The sequence below is a fragment of the Elephas maximus genome, chromosome 13 (assembly GCF_024166365.1).
Source record: "Elephas maximus indicus isolate mEleMax1 chromosome 13, mEleMax1 primary haplotype, whole genome shotgun sequence".
Taxonomy (NCBI): Eukaryota; Metazoa; Chordata; class Mammalia; order Proboscidea; family Elephantidae; genus Elephas; species Elephas maximus.
In genome coordinates, this window is record NC_064831.1 from 57,241,563 (window position 1) to 57,260,809 (window position 19,247).

At 48.9% G+C, this 19,247-nt stretch overlaps 1 protein-coding gene across 1 annotated transcript in view; it reads left to right on the plus strand.

Annotated features, from left to right (window-relative positions):
- SMAD3 (SMAD family member 3) overlaps positions 1 to 19,247 on the plus strand; it is a 133,566-nt gene that overhangs the window by 101,373 nt on the left and 12,946 nt on the right. The window contains exons 2-5 of the mRNA XM_049852779.1: positions 6,700 to 6,893; positions 7,058 to 7,189; positions 9,305 to 9,379; positions 13,415 to 13,465. Of these exons, the coding sequence (XP_049708736.1) occupies positions 6,700 to 6,893; positions 7,058 to 7,189; positions 9,305 to 9,379; positions 13,415 to 13,465 (452 nt within the window). The remainder of the gene's footprint in view (positions 1 to 6,699; positions 6,894 to 7,057; positions 7,190 to 9,304; positions 9,380 to 13,414; positions 13,466 to 19,247) is intronic.

Genomic DNA, 19,247 nt, shown 5'->3' on the forward strand with positions numbered 1-19,247 from the left:
TTTATTTGTTTTGGGTTGTTTTCCTAATATTGAGTTTTAGGAGTTCTTTATGTTTTTGGAAAACAAATTATCAGATATATACTTTGCAAATATTTTCTCCTAGTCTGTGGCTTATCTTTTCATTCTCTTAACAGTGTCTTTCAAAGACCAGAAGTTTAAACTTGGAAGAAATCTAACTTATCAACTTTATAGGTTATGTTTTTCTGGTGGTTTTACCTAAGAAATCTTTGCCTAGCCCAGGTTCACAAAGATTTTCTCCTGTGTTTTCCTCTGTAAGTTTTATAGTGTAAGGTTTTACATTTAGTTCTATGACCCATTTTCAATTAATTTTTATATAAGATATGAAGTATAGATTAAAGCTTTTTTTTTTTAATATGGATACCCAGTTGTTCTTGCACCATTTGTTGAAAAGACCATCCTTTCTTCCTGAAATTGTCTTTGTATCTGTCAGAAATCAGTTGCTGATATATGTGTGGGTCTATTTCTGGACTCTCTCTCTTGTTCTGTTGGTCCGTGTGTCAGTCTTTATGCCATTACCACCCTGTCTCAGTTACTGTAGCTCCTTTGTGTTTTAAATTTTTAATTATTATCAAAATAATGTGTGTATATACTTTAAAAACTCAAGGTGACTTTGGACTTTATTGTCTCTTGAACTTTTTTTTTTTAATACTATCCTTATTGTTAATTTCCAAGAGTTCTTTTTTCAATAGTCTGCTAGTTTTGCTATTTTAGGAATACAGTATTTTCTCTTATCTCTCTGAGAATAGCGTTTTGTTTTGTTTGGAAGTTTTCTTCTGCTCCCTGCATTGTCTCCTCCTCTCCCCATTCTCTTTTGCCCTCCTCCTAATTCCCCATACCCTTTGTTCCCCCCTCCCCTCTCCATTTACCCCTTCCTCTTCCCTTTATCCCCCCTCCTTCTTTGCCTGAAATTTTCTACTGCATCATAAGTCTTCCACTAGATAGCCAAGTGCTTCAGGCTTTGAAAGGAAATAGCCCATGCCACATAGAAAGGATGGGATGAGGAATCAGGAAACTGAGGTTTTCTGCCTATGGAAGTAATAAGCCTTCTGTCCTTCTTCACTACTTCCTTGTCTCTCACCTTCCCATCCCTCTACTACAAAACCTGTAACGACCACATCACAACTCCACCTCATACCTAGACTTTGGCTTCAACCACCCACATCCTGCCAGAGCTCCAGGTTCATCGTGACTTCCCTTTTTCCCTTGCAGACTCCCAAGCAGGTGTGAGGCCCTGGGTCTTCCTGGACCTCTGTTGGATAAGGTGCCTGGCTGGTTGTATTCCCGTTCTGAATCTGAGGGCCGTGTGTGAGCATCCCTCTCTACCAGGGGGTGTGCCCAGAGCCTCACGCCCACTCCGAGCATCCTGCTCCATTCGCTTCCTGAAGGCTTAAGTCTTGCTCCAGGACTGAACAGAACCAGGCCTTTCACCCACCCTCTTGACTGTCTGCCCTGTGGAAACTGAGACCCTTTTCTTGTGTGTCTGCCACCATACCACACCACGTCCTTCCACTCCGATTTATCACCCAGGCTGAGGGCTTCCTCCACAGCTCCAGTCCTTCTTGTCGCTGGCCTGAGCCTTTCCCCAGGGCATCCTGGGCAGGCTCAGACATTCAAGGGACCATTGGCCTCCCCCTGCAGAGGCAGCTACAGATGTCCAGCTGGCCCTTTGTTGGGGCTTTTGTCAGACACTGAAGAACAAATGTGTCACTTCCCTAATCTGTGAGCACTCAGCGGCTTTGCAAGGGTATGGGAACAACTGAATAATTCTCTTATACTCTCTCTTCACCACTTCCCACTCTCCCTTTCTCTCCTCTGAAACCCTGTCACTCACCCCATTTGTGCAAGGCGAGGTTGGAGAGTGGCTGCTGTAATTTAGGATAACTCTCATCTGTGTGGGGTTTTACAAAGCACTTTCACATGTATAAATGGCCACAGAACTTCTGAGGTCAGCAGAGTGGCAGAATTCCCCATTTCACAGATGAGGTAACTGAGGGCCCTAGAGACCACATGACTTACCCAGCACCTCACAGCTAGGAGAGGGCAGAACCACAGCTTAACCCAAGGTCTTATGACTCTAGACCGGCAGTCTTCCTTTTACACTTCAAGAACAAGTCCCAGGCTGTCCTTAGCCCTCTCTTGTTCTGCCTAGTAATTAGTGTTTTTTTAGCTTTAGGGGTTCCTTGGTCTGGGGCCCCACGGGAAGGAGGTAATTACATCCTTTGAGATGCCCTTAGTCAGCAGCTCCCAGTAGGTCCCTGTGACCAAGCCCAGCTCTGACCTTTGTCTGTCCTTCCTTTCTGCCAGGCCAGTATCTTAGAGCGTTTGATCAGATTTCTCTGTTTCTCTCTCTCTGGTTGATGCATCTGGTAGCATCCAACTTGCACCTCACGGACTGCCCGTGAATTCTGTTTCTTCAGACAGATGGGTGCCCTTAGTCGTCATCTTATATCCAGTTTCTCTCTCTGCTTCAATCACTCTGGTCTCCATTCAGTTCCTCCTACCTTACCATGCTCCCTGCCCTCCACAGGGCCTTTGCACACACAGTTTCCTCTACTTGAAATGCCCTTCTCCCACACCCCTCTCAAACTCAATCATCACTTCCTCGGAGATGCCTCGTCCAACTCGTTAGCAAAGTGAGGTCCCCATGGTCATATAATCCTAAGTTTCCTGTACTTTTTCTTTAGGACCCTTTCATTGTCAGTAATTCTTTGATTATTTAATGAATGTCATTCTAGACTGTAAGGTCTATGTGAGCAGGGACCAGGTCTGTTTCCCTCACCACTATATCCTTAATGCCGCACATAATAGGTGCTCATAAAATATATGCTAAATAAATTAACATACCCATGGATTTACAGATGAATAGAATTTCTGCACCTTTCTAAAACTGGACATCATCTTAAATTTCATGTCCTTCAGAAGCCTCCCTACCTTACTCTTAGCTGGCAATGCTTTCTGCCACTCCTGAGCATCTCAGCTGTCATGGCCTATGGAGCTGCTCAAACTTGATTGTTGTGCTAACCATCTTATAAATATGAAGATTCTGAGTGAGTAGGTTGGGTGGGGTCTGAGATCCTATATTTTTAATAAGCTTCCATGTGTTGCCCATGCTGCTGGTCCAGGGACCACACTTTGAGAAGGAATAGCATGAGTCTCTACTACTTTCATGGCCCTTGTATTACAGAAATGAGGTAGTAGGTAGGAAGGAAATCAGACTAGGAGTCTCTAGTAGGAAGGAAATTAGACCTGGGTCTCCCCTTAGGCTTGCCACTTAGAACTTTGTGGTCTTGGCCAAGTCACTGAACCCCCGAGCCTCAGTTTCCTCATCTGTAAAATGGCCTGATAACTTTTGTCTATCTCTCAGCATGACTGTAAGAGTCAAAAGAGAAAACTACCATGAAAGAGCTGTGAGAATCTGAAGTGCTGTATAAACTAGAGCAGTTATTGTTATTCCTGGTAACTGTTGCTTCACTTTGAATATCCTGTTTACCTAATTGGATTATATGCTCCTTGAGGGCCGGCATCCTTGCTCAGTTAGTTCATGGTCATGGAAATAGAAAGACGAGAAAGGCAGGATCCATACCGTCTAGGAACATACCTATTATATAAGGGAGAAGACCCACACAGGATTCTCTATTGCGCTGTTCTGGTAACTATGCCACATACCACTCCAAAACTTTGTAAATAAAAATATTTAGTATGCTTATGAATTCCATGGATCAGGAATTTGGATAGAGCATAGCATGGATGGCTGGTCTTTGCTCCATGATACCTGGAGCCTTGGCTAGGAATACTCAAAGACTCAGGAGGACTCAATAGTTGGGGACTGAAATCATCTGAAGACTTGCCCTTTCTCTCCATGTCTGGTGATTAATGCTGACTGTCAGCCAGGATCTCAGCTGGGCCTCTCAGCCAGAGCACCTGTATGTGGCCTGTCCATGTGGGTGCTTGGGCTTCCTTATGGCATGGTGGCTGGGTTCCAAGAGGGAACATTTCAAAGCGAACGAGGTGGAAGTGCGTGATAGTTTTATGATCTAGCCTTGCAAATCACACAGTATCACTTTTACCATACTCTGTTGCTCAGGGTCCACAGAGATCCACGCGGGTTCAAGGAAAGATGACATAGACCTACCACTCGAGAGGAGTGTTGAGAAGAAGAGCAGGTGGGATGGGAGATAGTGTCGTGACCGTCTTTGGAAAATAGAATCCACCACATGGCTTGGTGTTATAGACAATAAGTATGTATCGTTCAAATAAGAACTTGCCTTTGGCTCTACAAAAAAGGCAATCCTCATTCATGGATTCCATATTTACAGTTTGTGTACTTGATAAAATTTATTTGTAACCCCCAAATGAGTACTTGTGATGCTTTCACGGTCTTCCATAGATCTGTGTGCATGCACAGGGTGGCAAGAAACTTGAGTTACCAGGCAACTTTCATGTGCCCAGCTGAGGTTGAACAAGGCTAGATTAGTAGTCACTAATTCACTCTTTTTGGCAACTTTATACGCCATAACTACCACAAACCCAAAAACCCAGTGCCGTCGAGTCGATTCCGACTCATAGCAACCCTATAGGACAGAGTAGAACTGCCCCATAGAGTTTCCAAGGAGTGCCTGGTGGATTTGAACTGTCAACCCTTTGGTTAGCAGCCGTAGCACTTAACCACTACGCCACCAGGGTTTCCATAACTACCACAGACCCACAGAGAAAAACTAGAAATGTGGTATAACTACCACAGATGTGAATTGACTATATATAAAATACTGTGTATGTGTAATAGATAATATAAAACCACATTTCTAGTTTTTCTCTGTGGGTCACACGTTTTACCTGAAGCATCAGTCTTGGAGGTGATCCTGTGGGGTACCTAGACAGGAAAAGAAATAGGCCAAGACTTGTGGTATGTTTTCACATAGCTGCCAGGAAATAACTTGATAGGCCAGCTGTGTAACCCTTGGCCATCCCTTCTCTTCTACAGCTTTATGGCTCTGAGACCTCGTACAAGTTACTGAGCCTTAATTTCCTCATAAATGAGGATAATTGTATTATCGTATTAAATGGGAAAATGCGTCACACAGTAACTGGTGCCTTACCAACTCTCAATAAACAGGCCTTTTTCCCTCTTCAGCCCCTTCCCTCTCTCTAGATCCTTGGTGGGTTTTAGCCCTCAAGCCTGGGAGGGAGAAGCAGCCTTCTCCAGACCTCCCAGCCACTGAGTGGCATCTGGTCACCTCTCATTCCAGGCTGTGCTTCGAGGATTGGATTTTGATGTTGTAACAGTTTTTACAGTGAGAACAGAATCATTCATTGTCTTGCTTTAAAGCTGCCATCTTTGTGTGTGTGTGTGTGAGGAGGTGGAGGTGGCTGGGGGCCATCTGACAGCCCAAGTGGCCTGGCCTGAGAGGTGGGGCACCAGTCACAGCTGCTTGGAGGCCAAATTACCACAGAGGACGTTTTTTGCACCAGAACGGGGCACTGGACATTTGCCACGGGGCCAGTTGCAGAACAAACCTTGGTGTGGAGTTGCAACCTCTGTTCCTGCCCACTGCAGGCCATTGCCTTTAGACTTCAGCTCTAGGAAGATAAGTGTGAACGGTTACACCTTGGTCAACCTGCAGACAGCCCTCAAACTGAAAGGAACCCTTGAAAGGTCTATAACCGTAAAACCGTAACCCGTTGTCCTCAAATCAATTCCGACTCATAGCGACCCTATCGGACAGAATAAAACTGGCCCATACAGTTTCTAAGGAGCACCTGGGGGACTTGAACTACGAATCTTTCCGTTAGCAGCCATAGCTCTTGACTGCTACGCCGCCAGGGTTTCCTGAGAGGCCTATAGTGTAGAGGTCTATAGTGCAGACTTTTTAATTCCCTTGAAACTTCCCCCTTTCCCTCCCTGCTTCACCACAAATAACAACTAAAAAAGAGGGTTTTTTATTTGTTTCTAATGTGTGAGCTATCTTGGGGGAGGAACTGGATGAACATTGATTAAGAGCAATTAGAGATGGCTGTGTGCTTAAGGGAGCCCTGGTGGTATAGTGGTTAAGAGCTGTGGCTGCTAACCAAAAGGTTGGCAGTTCAAATCCACAGCTGCTCCTTGGAAGCCCTATAGGGCAGTTCTGCTCTGTCCTGTAGAGTCACTAAGAGTTGGAATCAACTCGATGGTAGCGGGTTTGGTTTTCAGTTTGGTGTGCTTAATGTGTATTTTGTCGCCCTTCATAGCATCCCTGTGGTCTTTACTTCCGTGGCTAAAAAACTCTCTAATTTTTCTTGCTTGGTCCCCTCAGCTGGTCCTGTCTCCCTTCACACTTCTGCCTGGGCTGGGATCAGATGAGTGGCTCGGGGACCTTTTCCAAGCAAGATTAAGTGCCGTCCCTTTCACAGGGTGTGCTGCTCTTTGGAGAACTCCCTCGCCCTGGGGTCTGGTGGGTTCAAGGCCCAGTCTGTCAGCCCAGCCGCAGGAGGCCCTCTTGCTTCCTTGGTGGGCCTCTGTTTTCTTCTGGGATCCCTTCCAGCACTAACAGTGATTCTCTGGTGTCCTAGACCTCCATGTCTGAGAGAAATGAGGGGAGGGGAATGCTTTCTGAGCCTCTGCCAGCAAACTCACAGGCAGGGCCTCAGAGAAGGCAAGCCAGACTCACTCTGCTGTCTCTTTTTGCCCCTCTATCCTCCCAGGTCCTTGGATGGCCGGCTGCAGGTGTCCCATCGGAAAGGGCTCCCCCATGTCATCTACTGCCGCCTGTGGCGATGGCCGGACCTGCACAGCCACCACGAGCTGCGAGCCATGGAGCTGTGTGAGTTCGCCTTCAACATGAAGAAGGACGAGGTCTGCGTGAATCCCTACCACTATCAGAGAGTAGAGACCCCAGGTACGCCTCCTGTCGGCCAAGGGATTATTGTGCCCCCTGCCCCCCGCCGCCACCCTTTGCCCTCCTCCTAGCAGAAGGGGGGCTGTGGTGCATTTTTGGGGTGCAGGGCCATTGGTGCCAGCTGGGCATCAGCGCTGACCGCCTCTGCTTTTTCTCCTGGGCAGTTCTACCTCCTGTGTTAGTGCCGCGCCACACAGAGATCCCGGCCGAATTCCCCCCGCTGGATGACTACAGCCATTCCATCCCCGAAAACACTAACTTCCCCGCGGGCATCGAGCCCCAGAGCAATATTCCAGGTATGCACATGCGCAGCGCGGCTCTGCCCACCTGAGAGGCGAGGGGTGGCGCCACAGCCCGACAGTGCCCCCCCGCCGGCTCCCCTGCACCCCACCGGCTCACCCCATGTCTGTGCACAGCCAGGCCCCGGGGCCCTGACTCAGAACCACATCCCTGTTGGGAGAGGACCCGTGGCCTCAGCTCCCCGCTGGCTAATGATGCTTTTCTTGGCACGGAGGAGTGGCGTGACCCTTCCGCCCGGCCTCAGCACAATCATTTATTTTGGAAGCGGAAATAGGGACGCTGTTTCTCTCGGGGTCTGGTGCTGATGTTCAGGCAGGATCCCCGACAGTCTCAGGCCTGCAGGGGTGGCGGCGAGCCTGAGAGGCCAGGGTGAGCTGGGGGCCGGGCAGGGTGCCGGGCGAGCCCTGTAAGTAAGCCTGGGGCGGGTCTTTTCGCTGGCTAGGGCGGTCTTACTTCAGGCCCTGGTGACAGGTTACAATCTGGGTGGGGGCTGAGGCTGAATTCAAGACTCTTTACTCTGCAAAGGTAAGTGTCTAAAAGTTTTCGGAAGCCCGTCATTTACATGCAAATAGTGTGTGACTCTCCCCATTCTCCCCAGTCTTGGGGAACTCTGCTTGACAGCGCTTGGGCTGGGGCATAATCACGATGCTGCATTCCTTTTAGCGTGCTCTAACTTGGCCAGGACTTTAACCCTGCGTTAGTTTACTGTGCTGAGGTTGGGCTTAAAGCAAGTGGCCTGTGATCTGGGTCAAAGCTTCAGGGAGAAGCGGGCTGGGCTCATGGCCGCACTTCCCTCTCACCGGACTTTTCAGATCCTTCCACAGGTAGTGCCGTTCTTTGGAGGGTAAGTCATCCACTCCTGCACTCACTCAGCAAGACTTAGAATCAGGTTGTGGGTGGAGGGGGCTCAGAGACATAGATTTCACAGTCTCTGCCTGTCATTGAAGGTGCAGCCTAATGGGGAAGCTAAGACGCATCCCCTAAAAAGTCAGCAAATAAGAACAGCAGCAGATCTGCAGAGGAGAAGATAGCGGGATCAAGGGGCAGGTTTGAGGTGGGAGCTTCTCAGAGGACAGAGATCAGTGAGGGCAGACTCACTGCAGAAGCATGTCTATGGCACAGCAGGTTGGCATGTGCCCTGGGCGCTACTTGAAGGGCGACACCACCGAGAAGTCTTGGTTAACCATCGCAGTTTCCATGGCCAGCCAGCTGTGAGAGATCAGTCAGCAAGTTAAAACTAATTCTCTCATATTTGAGAGTCTCCATGGGTCAAGGCAGACTGTGTGATCTTGCTCTGCTGAGTATAGGAAGAGAAGAAACTGGAAAAAATAACTTTGAGCCCATCATAGACTAGTTTTCACCAGTGAAAGCAAGGAAAGTGCAGTTGTAATTTTCATGTAGTGCCATAATGGCTTAAGTCAGAGATTAACGAGCTTGACTTGTATTTTTGAGTAATGTTATGGTACAGTTATGTGAAAAATAGGTGTCAGATATTTGGACAGGGTGCAGAGGCGTGTATGTGGGCGAGAGGAGAGGCAGAGGGGGGCACTTGCCCCTGGATGCAAGTCCAAGGAAGTGCCAGATGAGGCATGGCAAAACAAATGTGAAAGGTGCCTGACTCAGGCAGCTGGGCAGGACAGGAGTAAGGTGTTTGTCACCAGTATCAACATCTGTTCATTTTGAAATGGGGTGTGGGGGTGGTGGTGCAACTTCGAGATTGCCCCTGGGCACGTGCTACAGCTCTGCAGGGGTACAATTTCCGTGCTTGCCATAGGTGCTATTTTCCGTAGATAAGCCTCTGGAGCTGAGGTAAGTCAGTCCAGAGGTGTTCCCAGGGAAGTTGGAACTTAGTAAACCTGACCTTGAAGGATGGGGAGAGATTAGCCTGGCAGAGGCTCTAGGAACAAGTATTTCTGACTCGGGGAGGGTGCAAACAGAGGTGGTTACAATCAGGTGGGGAGCTGAGAGATTGAAGGAATGAGGTGAGCAGAAGGCAGGACCTCATTCTTCCAGCACCCGCCGTTGGGATAGCTGCGTGAATGTGCAAGATGTTGTCTCAGACCCCAAGCCATGGAGTCCATTTAATGAACCAGCTTCTTTCTGATTCCCAGAAACCCCACCCCCTGGTTACCTGAGTGAAGATGGAGAAACCAGTGACCACCAGATGAACCACAGCATGGATGCAGGTGAGGGTCACACAGTGTAATCTTCACTGACTAAGTGGCTTGCCCTTTTACCCATCCATCATCCTTCTATCCTCTCTTCCTCCTTTCCCTTCTTCCCTCCCTCCCTTTCTTCATTCTATTCCTCTGTCCAGTAGTTACAGAGCAACCACTATGCCAGATACTATGCCAGGTGCTGGGGGTAGAAGAGGAGGCTGTGTTGTTCAGTTTATGGAGGAGACTGACAAGACCACCAGCAGTTACCGTACAGTCTCATCTGCCCTGATGGAAGATGTCACATGGCATCAGGGGCTCAGAGCAGGCTACTTCATCCAGTCTAGGGAGGAAGCACTGGAGTCGGAGCAGTGCTTTGTAGTGTAGGTTTTTCTTGAGCCGAGTCTTGGAGATGTGTAGGTGGTGGTCAAGCCATTAGGGCAGGCAGAGGGTATGCCAGGTGGAGTCATGAGGGCATGGGCAGGAGAACTTGGGCTGGAGCAACTTCTACAAAGGGAGAGAGATGGGAGGGCCCATCACACAGGGCTGGGGAGCCAGGCAGACAAGTTGGCATTTAGCCTGTGGCTGATGGGGAACCACTGCAGGCTCTTAGCAGGATCTGTGCCTTAGCGAGCTGTTGGCTGGCAGTAGGGAGGAAGGTGGGCTGACGGGGGGACCATGGGCTCCATAACTGGTAAGAAGTGTGCTGAAATACTTCAGGTGAGAGGAGAGCCTGGATGTAGGCAAGGTCTTTGCTGATGGTGAGGGAGGACCCCTGAAGCCAACTGTTTTTGTGTGGTGGCCAAATGTGACCCATGTGCTCCTGCCATGAGGGATCTGGCCCATTTCTCTCCAGCCACACCTCCAGATGTTCCCATGTCATTTGTTACGGGACCAAATTGGCACCAAACCAGCAGCTTCTTGAATTGCACCCCAGCTGCCACATGGGATGTGCTCTGCGTTGTGTGTGGTTGGGTGAGGAGGAGGGAGCCAAGCAGATGTTCCATTCCGATGATGTTGGACATGCCTTGCACACACAGAGCCACATGCTCTTACACATAGCCTGAAAGAGATTGTGTAGTTCCTGAAAGAAGAATGAAAGAGACTCCCATATACATTGTAATCATGGTCAGTTGAAATCTGTCTTGGGCATCGTGGCACTCTTGGGTTTAGCACTCTCCCCCTGGATGAGTGGCTGGCAGTGTGAGCCCATCTGGAATGCATTGAACACCTTCCTGTGTTCGATGCCAGGCAACCGCTGCAAGCTTGCAGCTATTAAATGCTGGCATGGGAAGCAGGCCAGCTAAGCAGCGTCTTTCCAGATGCCGTATTTCTTTTCACTCTTCTTTCTCTCGTCCCGCCTTGCTGCTCTTCATGTTTGCAGAGTGATTATTGTTATAAAAGAAAACAGACCAAAACAAAAGGTCTGTCTACTGGACGGGCAGCCATGTTTCCACTCTCTCAGCTCTCGTTTTTTCTCGCTGCTCTTCCTCCTTTCTGCCCCATTTTCTCTGTCCCCTCTCCCTTCCTCTTTCCTCCCATAAGTATATCTGCAGGGTCCTGCTGTGAACATTAATGGTTTATCTAAAGTGGAGACAGAGCTGTATGGATCCTTGCCAACCCCTGCGGGTGGCAGGGGGTGGGATTCCTCCTATTTATTTTCTGTTCTCCATGCCAAGTTGCCCACTTGAAAACCAGTCCAACTGCTCCAGGGCTTGGTTCCCTGCCAGCCGAGGTGTGGCGGTATCTCAGTCAGGGCTGAAGAATCACCTTGTCCACTGTGTGTCTCCTCTGACACATATATACCCTTCTAGACCAGTGAGAGGGTCCACAGCCTTCCAAAGTCTTCGTGACTTGGGCTACTAAGTAGGAAACCATCATTATTGAGTGACTACTACATAGCAAAGGAGCCCTGGTATTGCGACGGTTAAGTGCTCAGCTGCTAACCAAAAGGTTGGTGGTTACAGCCCACCTGGCGGCTTCACTAGAGAAAGCCATGGCCATCTGCTCCCATAAAGATTATAGCCTGGAAAACCCCATGGGGCAACCCCTCTCTGTCTTATGTGGTGCTATGAGTTGCAACTGACTTGACGGCACCTAACAACAACACCACTACATAGCAGTAGGTCCCTAGGTGGCACAAATGGTTTGCACTCGACTGTTAACCCAAAGGTTGGAGGTTTGAACCCACCCAGCAGCACTTTGGAAGAAAGGTTTCACGATCAGCTCCTGTAAAGACTACAGCCAAGAAAACCCTATGGGGCGTATCTGCTGTGTCATGTGAGGTCACCATGAGTTGCAATCATCTCGATGGCAGTGGATTGGTTTTATTCAGTTTTTACTGTGCACCAGGCATAGTGCTATGCATTTTTATATGCATAATCTTATTTAATTTTCACATATCATCACAGCCATTGCCATTGAGTCAATTCCGACTCATAGCGACCCTGTAAGACCGAGTAGAACTGCCCCATAGGGTTTCCATAGAGTGGCTGGTGGATTCAAACAGCTGACCTTTTGGTTAGCAGACTGAGCTCTTAACCAGTGCACTACCAGGGCTTCATATCATCACATGTAGGATGATGATATCCCCATTTCATATCTGAGGAAAAAAAAAAATTACAAGGCTCAAAGTTAAATGACTATGCTAGTCCCATAACTTAGTGGTGACTGATTCTAAAGCTGTTCCCTCCAGCAATTATTCCAACATGCCCTGAGGGGTTAGGTCTCTTGGGGAAGAAAAAGAAATTCATGACTTATTCCTTGCCCTCAAGGAGGTTACACTGGAGTTGGGGAGAAGAAACAGAGCACCATGAACAGTTCAAGGCAGTCATGCTTGAGGCCAGATACAGGGCCCAGCCAGCAGGGGCTGGCAGGCATCAGGCACTGGAGCTGGTGGAATCAGGAGCGTGACCAACCTGGGTCTCCCCAGACAAACCAGACCTGAGGCTTTGGAGCTGATTCCCACTCATGGCGACCCCATGTGTGTCAGAGTAGAACTGCACCCCATAGGGTTTTCGATGGCTATAACTTTACGGAAGTAGATAGCCATACCTTTTTTTCCCCAACTGGGTGGATTCTAACAACCAACCTTTCCATTAGTAGCGAAGCGCAAACCGTTTACTCCACCCAGGGAGCTAAGCTGAGCCCTGCCAGGGTGTTAATAAATATCTCTCCATAGCCACTTGAGTACCTGGAACAGATGAAGGACAAGGGGATGGTTGCTTTCTGGAAAGCCAGCCACTCGTGTGTATATGTGTGTGTGTGTATATATTTATATATATACATATATACACACATATATATACATACATATATATATATGTATATATATATTTTTAAAGGCTGATGCCATGGGATGTTTTTCTTTTTGGGGGGGTGGAAAGTTTAGAAAGGGTGAGAGAGTACAAAGAATTAGGTATATTTGAACTTTTTCCCACGTGCCCAATGATGTCTTACATAGAATGTCAGTCTCTTTGCTGAGTTGCAGGATTTCTCAGGCAGGTTTGTGCTTTTCCTGAAACCCAAAGGAAGGGTGGGAAATTGGTATTTTCAGATGCCTGAGCCGCTGCAGCATCCAGCTGAGAGCCGTGACTGGTGAGGTCTGAACAGCCTCAAGCCCCACCTGTCTGGAGGGCTGGCCTTGGGCTGCCTGGGCCTTTAAGCAGCTGAGAGAGGGGCCTCCCCATTTCCCTTTATTTTCCTGGGAGTGTGGTGAACAGGGCGGGCCTGCGTAGGCTGGAGGAAGAAGGTGTCATCCATCTTAGTTGAGAACTAAGCATCCCCATGCTGTGGGTCTTGGTTAGGATCATCAAACAGCAGGTCCTGGAAGAGACCTCTGAGATCATCCACTCATCATTCATTTCACAGATGAAGAAACTGGGGCCCAGAGAAGGAACTTAAGGGCAACATCATGGGTTAGGCCTTCTTCTGGGTCTCGGAGTCTCCGTCTAGGGTTTACTCTTCCTGTGTTAAGCCACCCCATCTTGATGGACGTGTTCAGTAATTTGGCACTCCAGGCAAAGAGTCTTTTACAAAGTCTCACAACTGTGTCTCATCTTGCAGGTTCTCCAAACCTATCCCCAAATCCGATGTCCCCAGCACACAATAACTTGGGTGAGTATCTCCTTGTCCCTGTGACTGTAACCCTCTCTAGCAGTAGCCCTGCCTGCTGGCCAGTGGTGAGTGGGGGGTTTGCTGAAGGTAAGGCTCTTACCTCTTCCCCCACCAGTGCAGCTCAGCCCCTTTTGGTTACAGTATTTCTGGGGTCACCCACAGAACGAGGAAACCTGAGAACAGTGGTGGCAGGAAAAGTAACCGTATGCTGGGTTTGTATTTCCCCTGGGTGCTGGTTAGACGTGAGTGAATGAAAATCCCCCAAACCTTATGCCCGAGAGAGAGGGTCTGTGGTCAGCGAAGCATACATGTGAGGTTTGATGCAAAGCCACAGCAGCTGTGTAGACTCCAGCCCCCCAACTTGTAGAGACTTGTTCCAAGTACACTTACTTGGATTTTATCTGAGCAGTGCGTCTTAAAATTGTGTCCTTTTTTATTAAAACAGTAACATAAAAGGAATTTCAAAAGAAGGAAATGCCCCATAATCCCACCACCCTAGTATAACTGTTTCTATTTTATCACGTTCCTTCTGATGTTTGTGGGTCAGAGGTCCACCATACCATCGTAATCATAGTGTAGATCCATTTTTTCCCTTTGCATTATTTTGTATATGCGTCTCCATATTTAGATGTCCTGTTTTATCATTTTGAGGTCCCTGGGCGGTGCAGATGGTTTGCGCTCGGCCACTAACCTGAAGTTGTCTGTTCAAACACACCAAGAGGCACAGTGGAAGAAAAGCCTGGTGATCTCCTTCCAAAAAGATTACAGTCAAGAAAACCCTATGGAGCAGTTCTGCTCTCTAACACATGAGAATGAACTCGATGGCACCGGGTTTGGTTTTCTGGTTTATCATTTTGAATTGTCCCAAGGTATTAGAGAGGCTGGACCGTGATCTCCATAACCACCCCTTGGTGGTTAGAGTCCTGGATCAATTTTTCTGAGATTCTGTCTTATAATCCAGGAGAGTCCCTCAGCCCTCCAGCGTGGGAGAGGTCTCGTCTCGCTCATTCGTGGCTTTGGCACTGAGCTTACCAAAGGCTTAAAAACAAATGGAGAATCTGTTTAGTTTTTATTAAGGGGAGTTTTTTTTTTATGTTCTGGTCTGGTACTTTTAGAAAATGTGAGTTTGATTTTGTTTGAGCCTTTATTGCTGGGACTTAGTTTGTGGCTCATGAAGAGACATAGTTACTCCTTGAGCTTGGTGAGTAAGAGTGGATTGGACTGGCTTTTGTTGCCCATTTGCTTCCAGCCCCTGACTGATAGCATTAGATGAAGAAATTCATCCTTACGAATGAATATTGGCAGGTGCTTGAAGCCCTTTTAAAACTGACAGGTGGGCAGCAGGAGATGTGACTGGGGAGATCTGTATTAGCATCTTTGTAAAATAATGTTACTTTGAGTGCTGGGCTCTGCAGCAGGAAGGTCACATTCCTGATGGAAGAGACTGTTTGAGTTATTAAAAACAAACTCTGTAGGTTAGAAGCTATGTTAACACTTGAGAAATTAAAGGCCAGGCTTGTAAACTTGACTTTGAGCTTTTGAGGTTGACTGGTTTAGATTTAATTTCTGAGCCATTTTACCCCACAGTGGCCAAGGCAGTACTTTTAGTCATCAAACCTTAGAGCAGGCACTTGCCGTTGGAACCCCAGAGGTCAACTTGGAGGTGGCAGCTACCCCCACACAGTGGTTTAGACTGAAAGTTGTCCAGTGGAGGGTGTGCTGTGAATTCTCTCTAGACTGTGTGGACAAGGATGACGAGGTGGGTTCTTGAGTTTGAACTCAAGGCAGGGTCCCCACTGGTGCAATTCTCTGGCAGCACCGCTCTGTCCTTGAGCTGCTCATCCAAGAGATGGAATTCTTAAGTCACTCCTCCCAAAGGAAGGAACAGCTCCCGAGCCTGGCCAGCAGAGAGTGGGGGCCACTTTGTCCTAATCTAGTTACACTTCTGCTGGGAAGATCTGAATCGGGGGATGATTCGGGGGACGAGTCAGTAACCGAGTCAGGGTTAGGACTCACAGTGAGATGCAGACCCTGACAGGCCCGACTTCCTTTCTGCTTGACAAGCCCCTGCACCCCCACCTCCAGCCCATTCACAACCATTGGCTTCATCCCTACCCAGAAAAATCACATAGACTCCTAGGGGATAGCTGGAAGAGAAGAGTGATGATGATGGCAAACATTTACTGAACACCTACTTACTATTTGCTGAGTATTGTATTATTCAGAGTGCTTCCTGCATGTTAACTCAGTCTTCGTAATAACCTTATGAGGTGCCGTAGATGTATTGGTGCTAGTTACTGTTGAGTCAATTCTGACTCATGGTGGCCCCATGTGTGCAGAGTAGAACTGCTCCATTGGGTTTTCAAGGTTACGACCTTTCAGAAGCAGGAAGCGTCCGAGGAGCTTCTGGGTGGGTTCGAACTGCCAACCTTTCAGCTCTTGTTTTAACCGTTTGTACCCCCCCTCCCGCCGACCCCGCAGCCACCTTACAAGGTAGTAGTGGTAGAAGGTAATAGTAGTATGGTTTTTCGTGTTACAGATTATGAAATCGAAGGATGGACTGGTTAATTAGCTCATCCCAGGTCACACAGCTGGTAAATAGGGAAGCTGGCTTTGAACTCAGGCCTTTGGGGGGTCCAGAGCACATGTTCCCACCTGCAGCATGACCCTGCCCTGTTGGGTCATTTCAACCAGCTCCTCCCTTTCTCACTCAGAAAAACAAGGCTCAGAGAATGGCATTTGTTAATGTCTAGTTGGGGACAAAAGTCAGGTTGAGGACCGTATGTCCTGTGTGGCCCCTGGGTGGGAGCCATGGCTGCCTGTGTCTTCCTCATACGTTCATTCCACAGACATTTCACTGTGTGCCAGTCCAGGTAGCGGGGGACTTGAAGAAGAATCACAGATCCTGCCATCACTGTGCTTATGACCTTGCTGGGACTACAAATAACCATAAAACAAGAAGTAGGAACAGATGACATGCTCTGAGGGTTCACTTCCACTAGAACACGAATCCAGCCTTCTTGGCTGTCTCCTATGTATTATTCCCTCAGCATGTGCTGATGCTGGGGATGCAGAGCTGGGTGAACACTTGGCATTCACGGCCTGGGGTGGCTGGGGATGTCCACGTCCAACTGTATTGCGGAGTGCAGGTGCCAAGGGAGCAAGCACAGAGGAGGGCGGACCTGCCATGCCAAGGAGGAACATTCCGGATGTGGTGGGGAAGACCTCAGAGAGGTTGTGACATCTGGGAGCTGGGCATTGGAGGACAAGGGCGATATTGTGAGACAGAGATAGAGGGAAGGACGTTGCAGATGGAAGGAACGATATGAAAGGGCAAGGCGTGCTCTAAGGACAGCTGGCATTGTGGTGCCAGCGGGCAGGTTCTGCCCAGCTGCAATGAGATGTCAGAGGAAACCCCTGCAGGGAGAGGAGGGGGCCAAAGTCAGTCAGCAATGGGCTGAAGGGCAAATGAAAGGTGGGGACGTGGGGGCAGCCTGTGCGTTTCTTCTTCGCAGCCAGGATGTCCCACGCTGGTGGGACAGAATCAGGTACACAGTGAGCGCTTCCTAGAAGAAGATGGGGGAGTTGCCTCAGGACATTTGATGATTTCTTTATAAGAAGTTATTTTGAAATTATCATAGGAAAAGGTATAAAGCATAAGACATACGCTCCTTCTTTTACTTCCTCCCTCCTTCAAGCCTTTGCCCTGGGGCTGAGGCTTGGGAAGGTTGTGCTTCCTGCCACAAAAAAGTGACTCCAGGAGCAGTGACTCTGGAGGTCCCCCAGATGTGTGGTTGAGACTCAGCCCAGCACCTGGCCCAAAGCAGGCTCTCGGGGGACCCCCCAGGCTTTGTTTTGCAGAGAAGGGGATATGAGCAGGTGACGTTCCTGTTATTACACAGTGTGCTGGGTGACTCACCTGGAATTTCCTAAGCAGTTAAGTCAGGGATTGTGGCAAGTGGAGGGGGAGGAGAAGGAGGTGGGGGGAAAGGAAAAGATAACGAGCTGGATCCTGCTGGATGAGTAAGTTGTTCCTGCTTTAAAGTGAGGCATTTAGGGAGAGGCCTTGAGTGAAGAAAGTAAGGTACTGGTGAGTGGCCCAGAGCAGCAGCTGAGCTGCAGTTTAAAGAGGTGATGCATTTCCCAGAGTGCTTGGGGGCAGGTGTGGCTTCTTCTCCTGCCAGGAGAGAGAGGTGGGCTGCAGGGCAGTCGTAAAACCCCTGCCCTCGAAGACAGGCCAGTGGTCCAGGTCCCAGGCCTTCCCCATTCCAAGTATCTTCATGCTGCTACACAAGGCTGTTTCCCAAGGCCTCCGCCAGCTCTAATCATCCGTAAGCTTGTGCAGCATCAGGACGTCAGCTGCTGGGTGCTTTCATATACACAAGGGTCCTGCTCTTAGAATTTGTCCCTTTTGTTGGGTTGCAGGCAACTGGTTCTAGGCAGCAAGAGCATGGGGTGCATTCTGGGCAGAACTTAGTTGGAGGCTTTGATCCTTTTGAGATAGGTTGGAATTAGTCCCCCTGATGCTGGGGACGGAGCTGGGTTTAGACCTGCAGGGAACTAACACTCTGGTGCAGGAGACCCGGGTACACAGGTGCCTGGGACACCAGAGGCTGGTCCTGCGTGGAGGTGGCGGGGAGGCTTCCTGGCTGCACTGGAGAGCGCGTTGAGTGAACGCATGTACAGGGTGGTGGGGGAGGCATTCCAGATGGCGGGAACAGCAAGGACAAAGATGTGGCAGAGTGAAAGGACATGGGAATTGGAGCGTGGAGGTGGAGCTGCTTTTTCCAGACAAGGAGGGCCCAGCCCAAGCCAGGCCAATTTACGTTCTGACCTTTAGCCTTGTAGCTTGTGGTGCATCTGGCCTTTGCCCATTCCCTGCTTTCGATTTCTAGTAGAAAGTTAATTCCTCCCCCTCGCTGGCCTCCCCCCTTTCCCTTTACCAAATTTGGATCTCTTGCACATGTTTTTAATAGGCGTCCCCTAATCCAAGTGTTTCCTTCTGGGTTTTATTCTGTTTTCTTTTCCTTAAACAAAACAGTCAGTCTATGCCAGCTTGGAACGGGGCTCAAAACTGCAGCCAGTCAGTGCGTTAGGCTAGCAGGGGGCCAGCCATGAATTAAGTGCCCCATGCCACTTGAGAATCTGGCCACCACCACACGGGTGGGGGCGGGGGCCCAGAACGGCCAAGCTGGAGGTTCCTGAGGCGAACAGCTTTGCTGGAAGGAGACAGATGAACACAGACACACGCATCTGGCTAGGAGGAGGGCTGTTTAAAGGGGAGGTCTTGGATACGTGCCATCGTCCACCATCTCAGGTGTGCAAGTCCTTCAGGCTGTAGAGTTGTCCTCCCAGAGGACCTTTTGATGGTTTGTCTGCAGGTCCATTTTAAGAAGCAGCCTTATGTAAAATTGCTCCTGCATCCGTTGTAAAACTCTTGAAACCAGGGCAGGGAGTGGGCCTGCCTGCTTGCCTGTGAGTGCGCGTTCTCTCTTTTTTTTATTCTTTTTTGCTTTTCTGCCTGCCTGCCTGCTTGCCTGCTTGCCTGCTTTCTTCCATCCCTTTCTTTTCTTTCTTTCCTCCTTCCTTCCTTCCTTTTGGTGGGGGTGGGGGGGTTCCCCGAGAGATTTCTCCTAAAGATTTAGTGCCAGGACAAGCTTTGTTTCCCGGGAGAACTAGTAAGCACTGTCCATTCACAAACCAAAGCCATGTAGCATATTATGTTCCCTTTTTGCCTTGTCTGCTAGGAGGCTCAGAGCCAAGTTGGGTGTTCTTTTAGTAG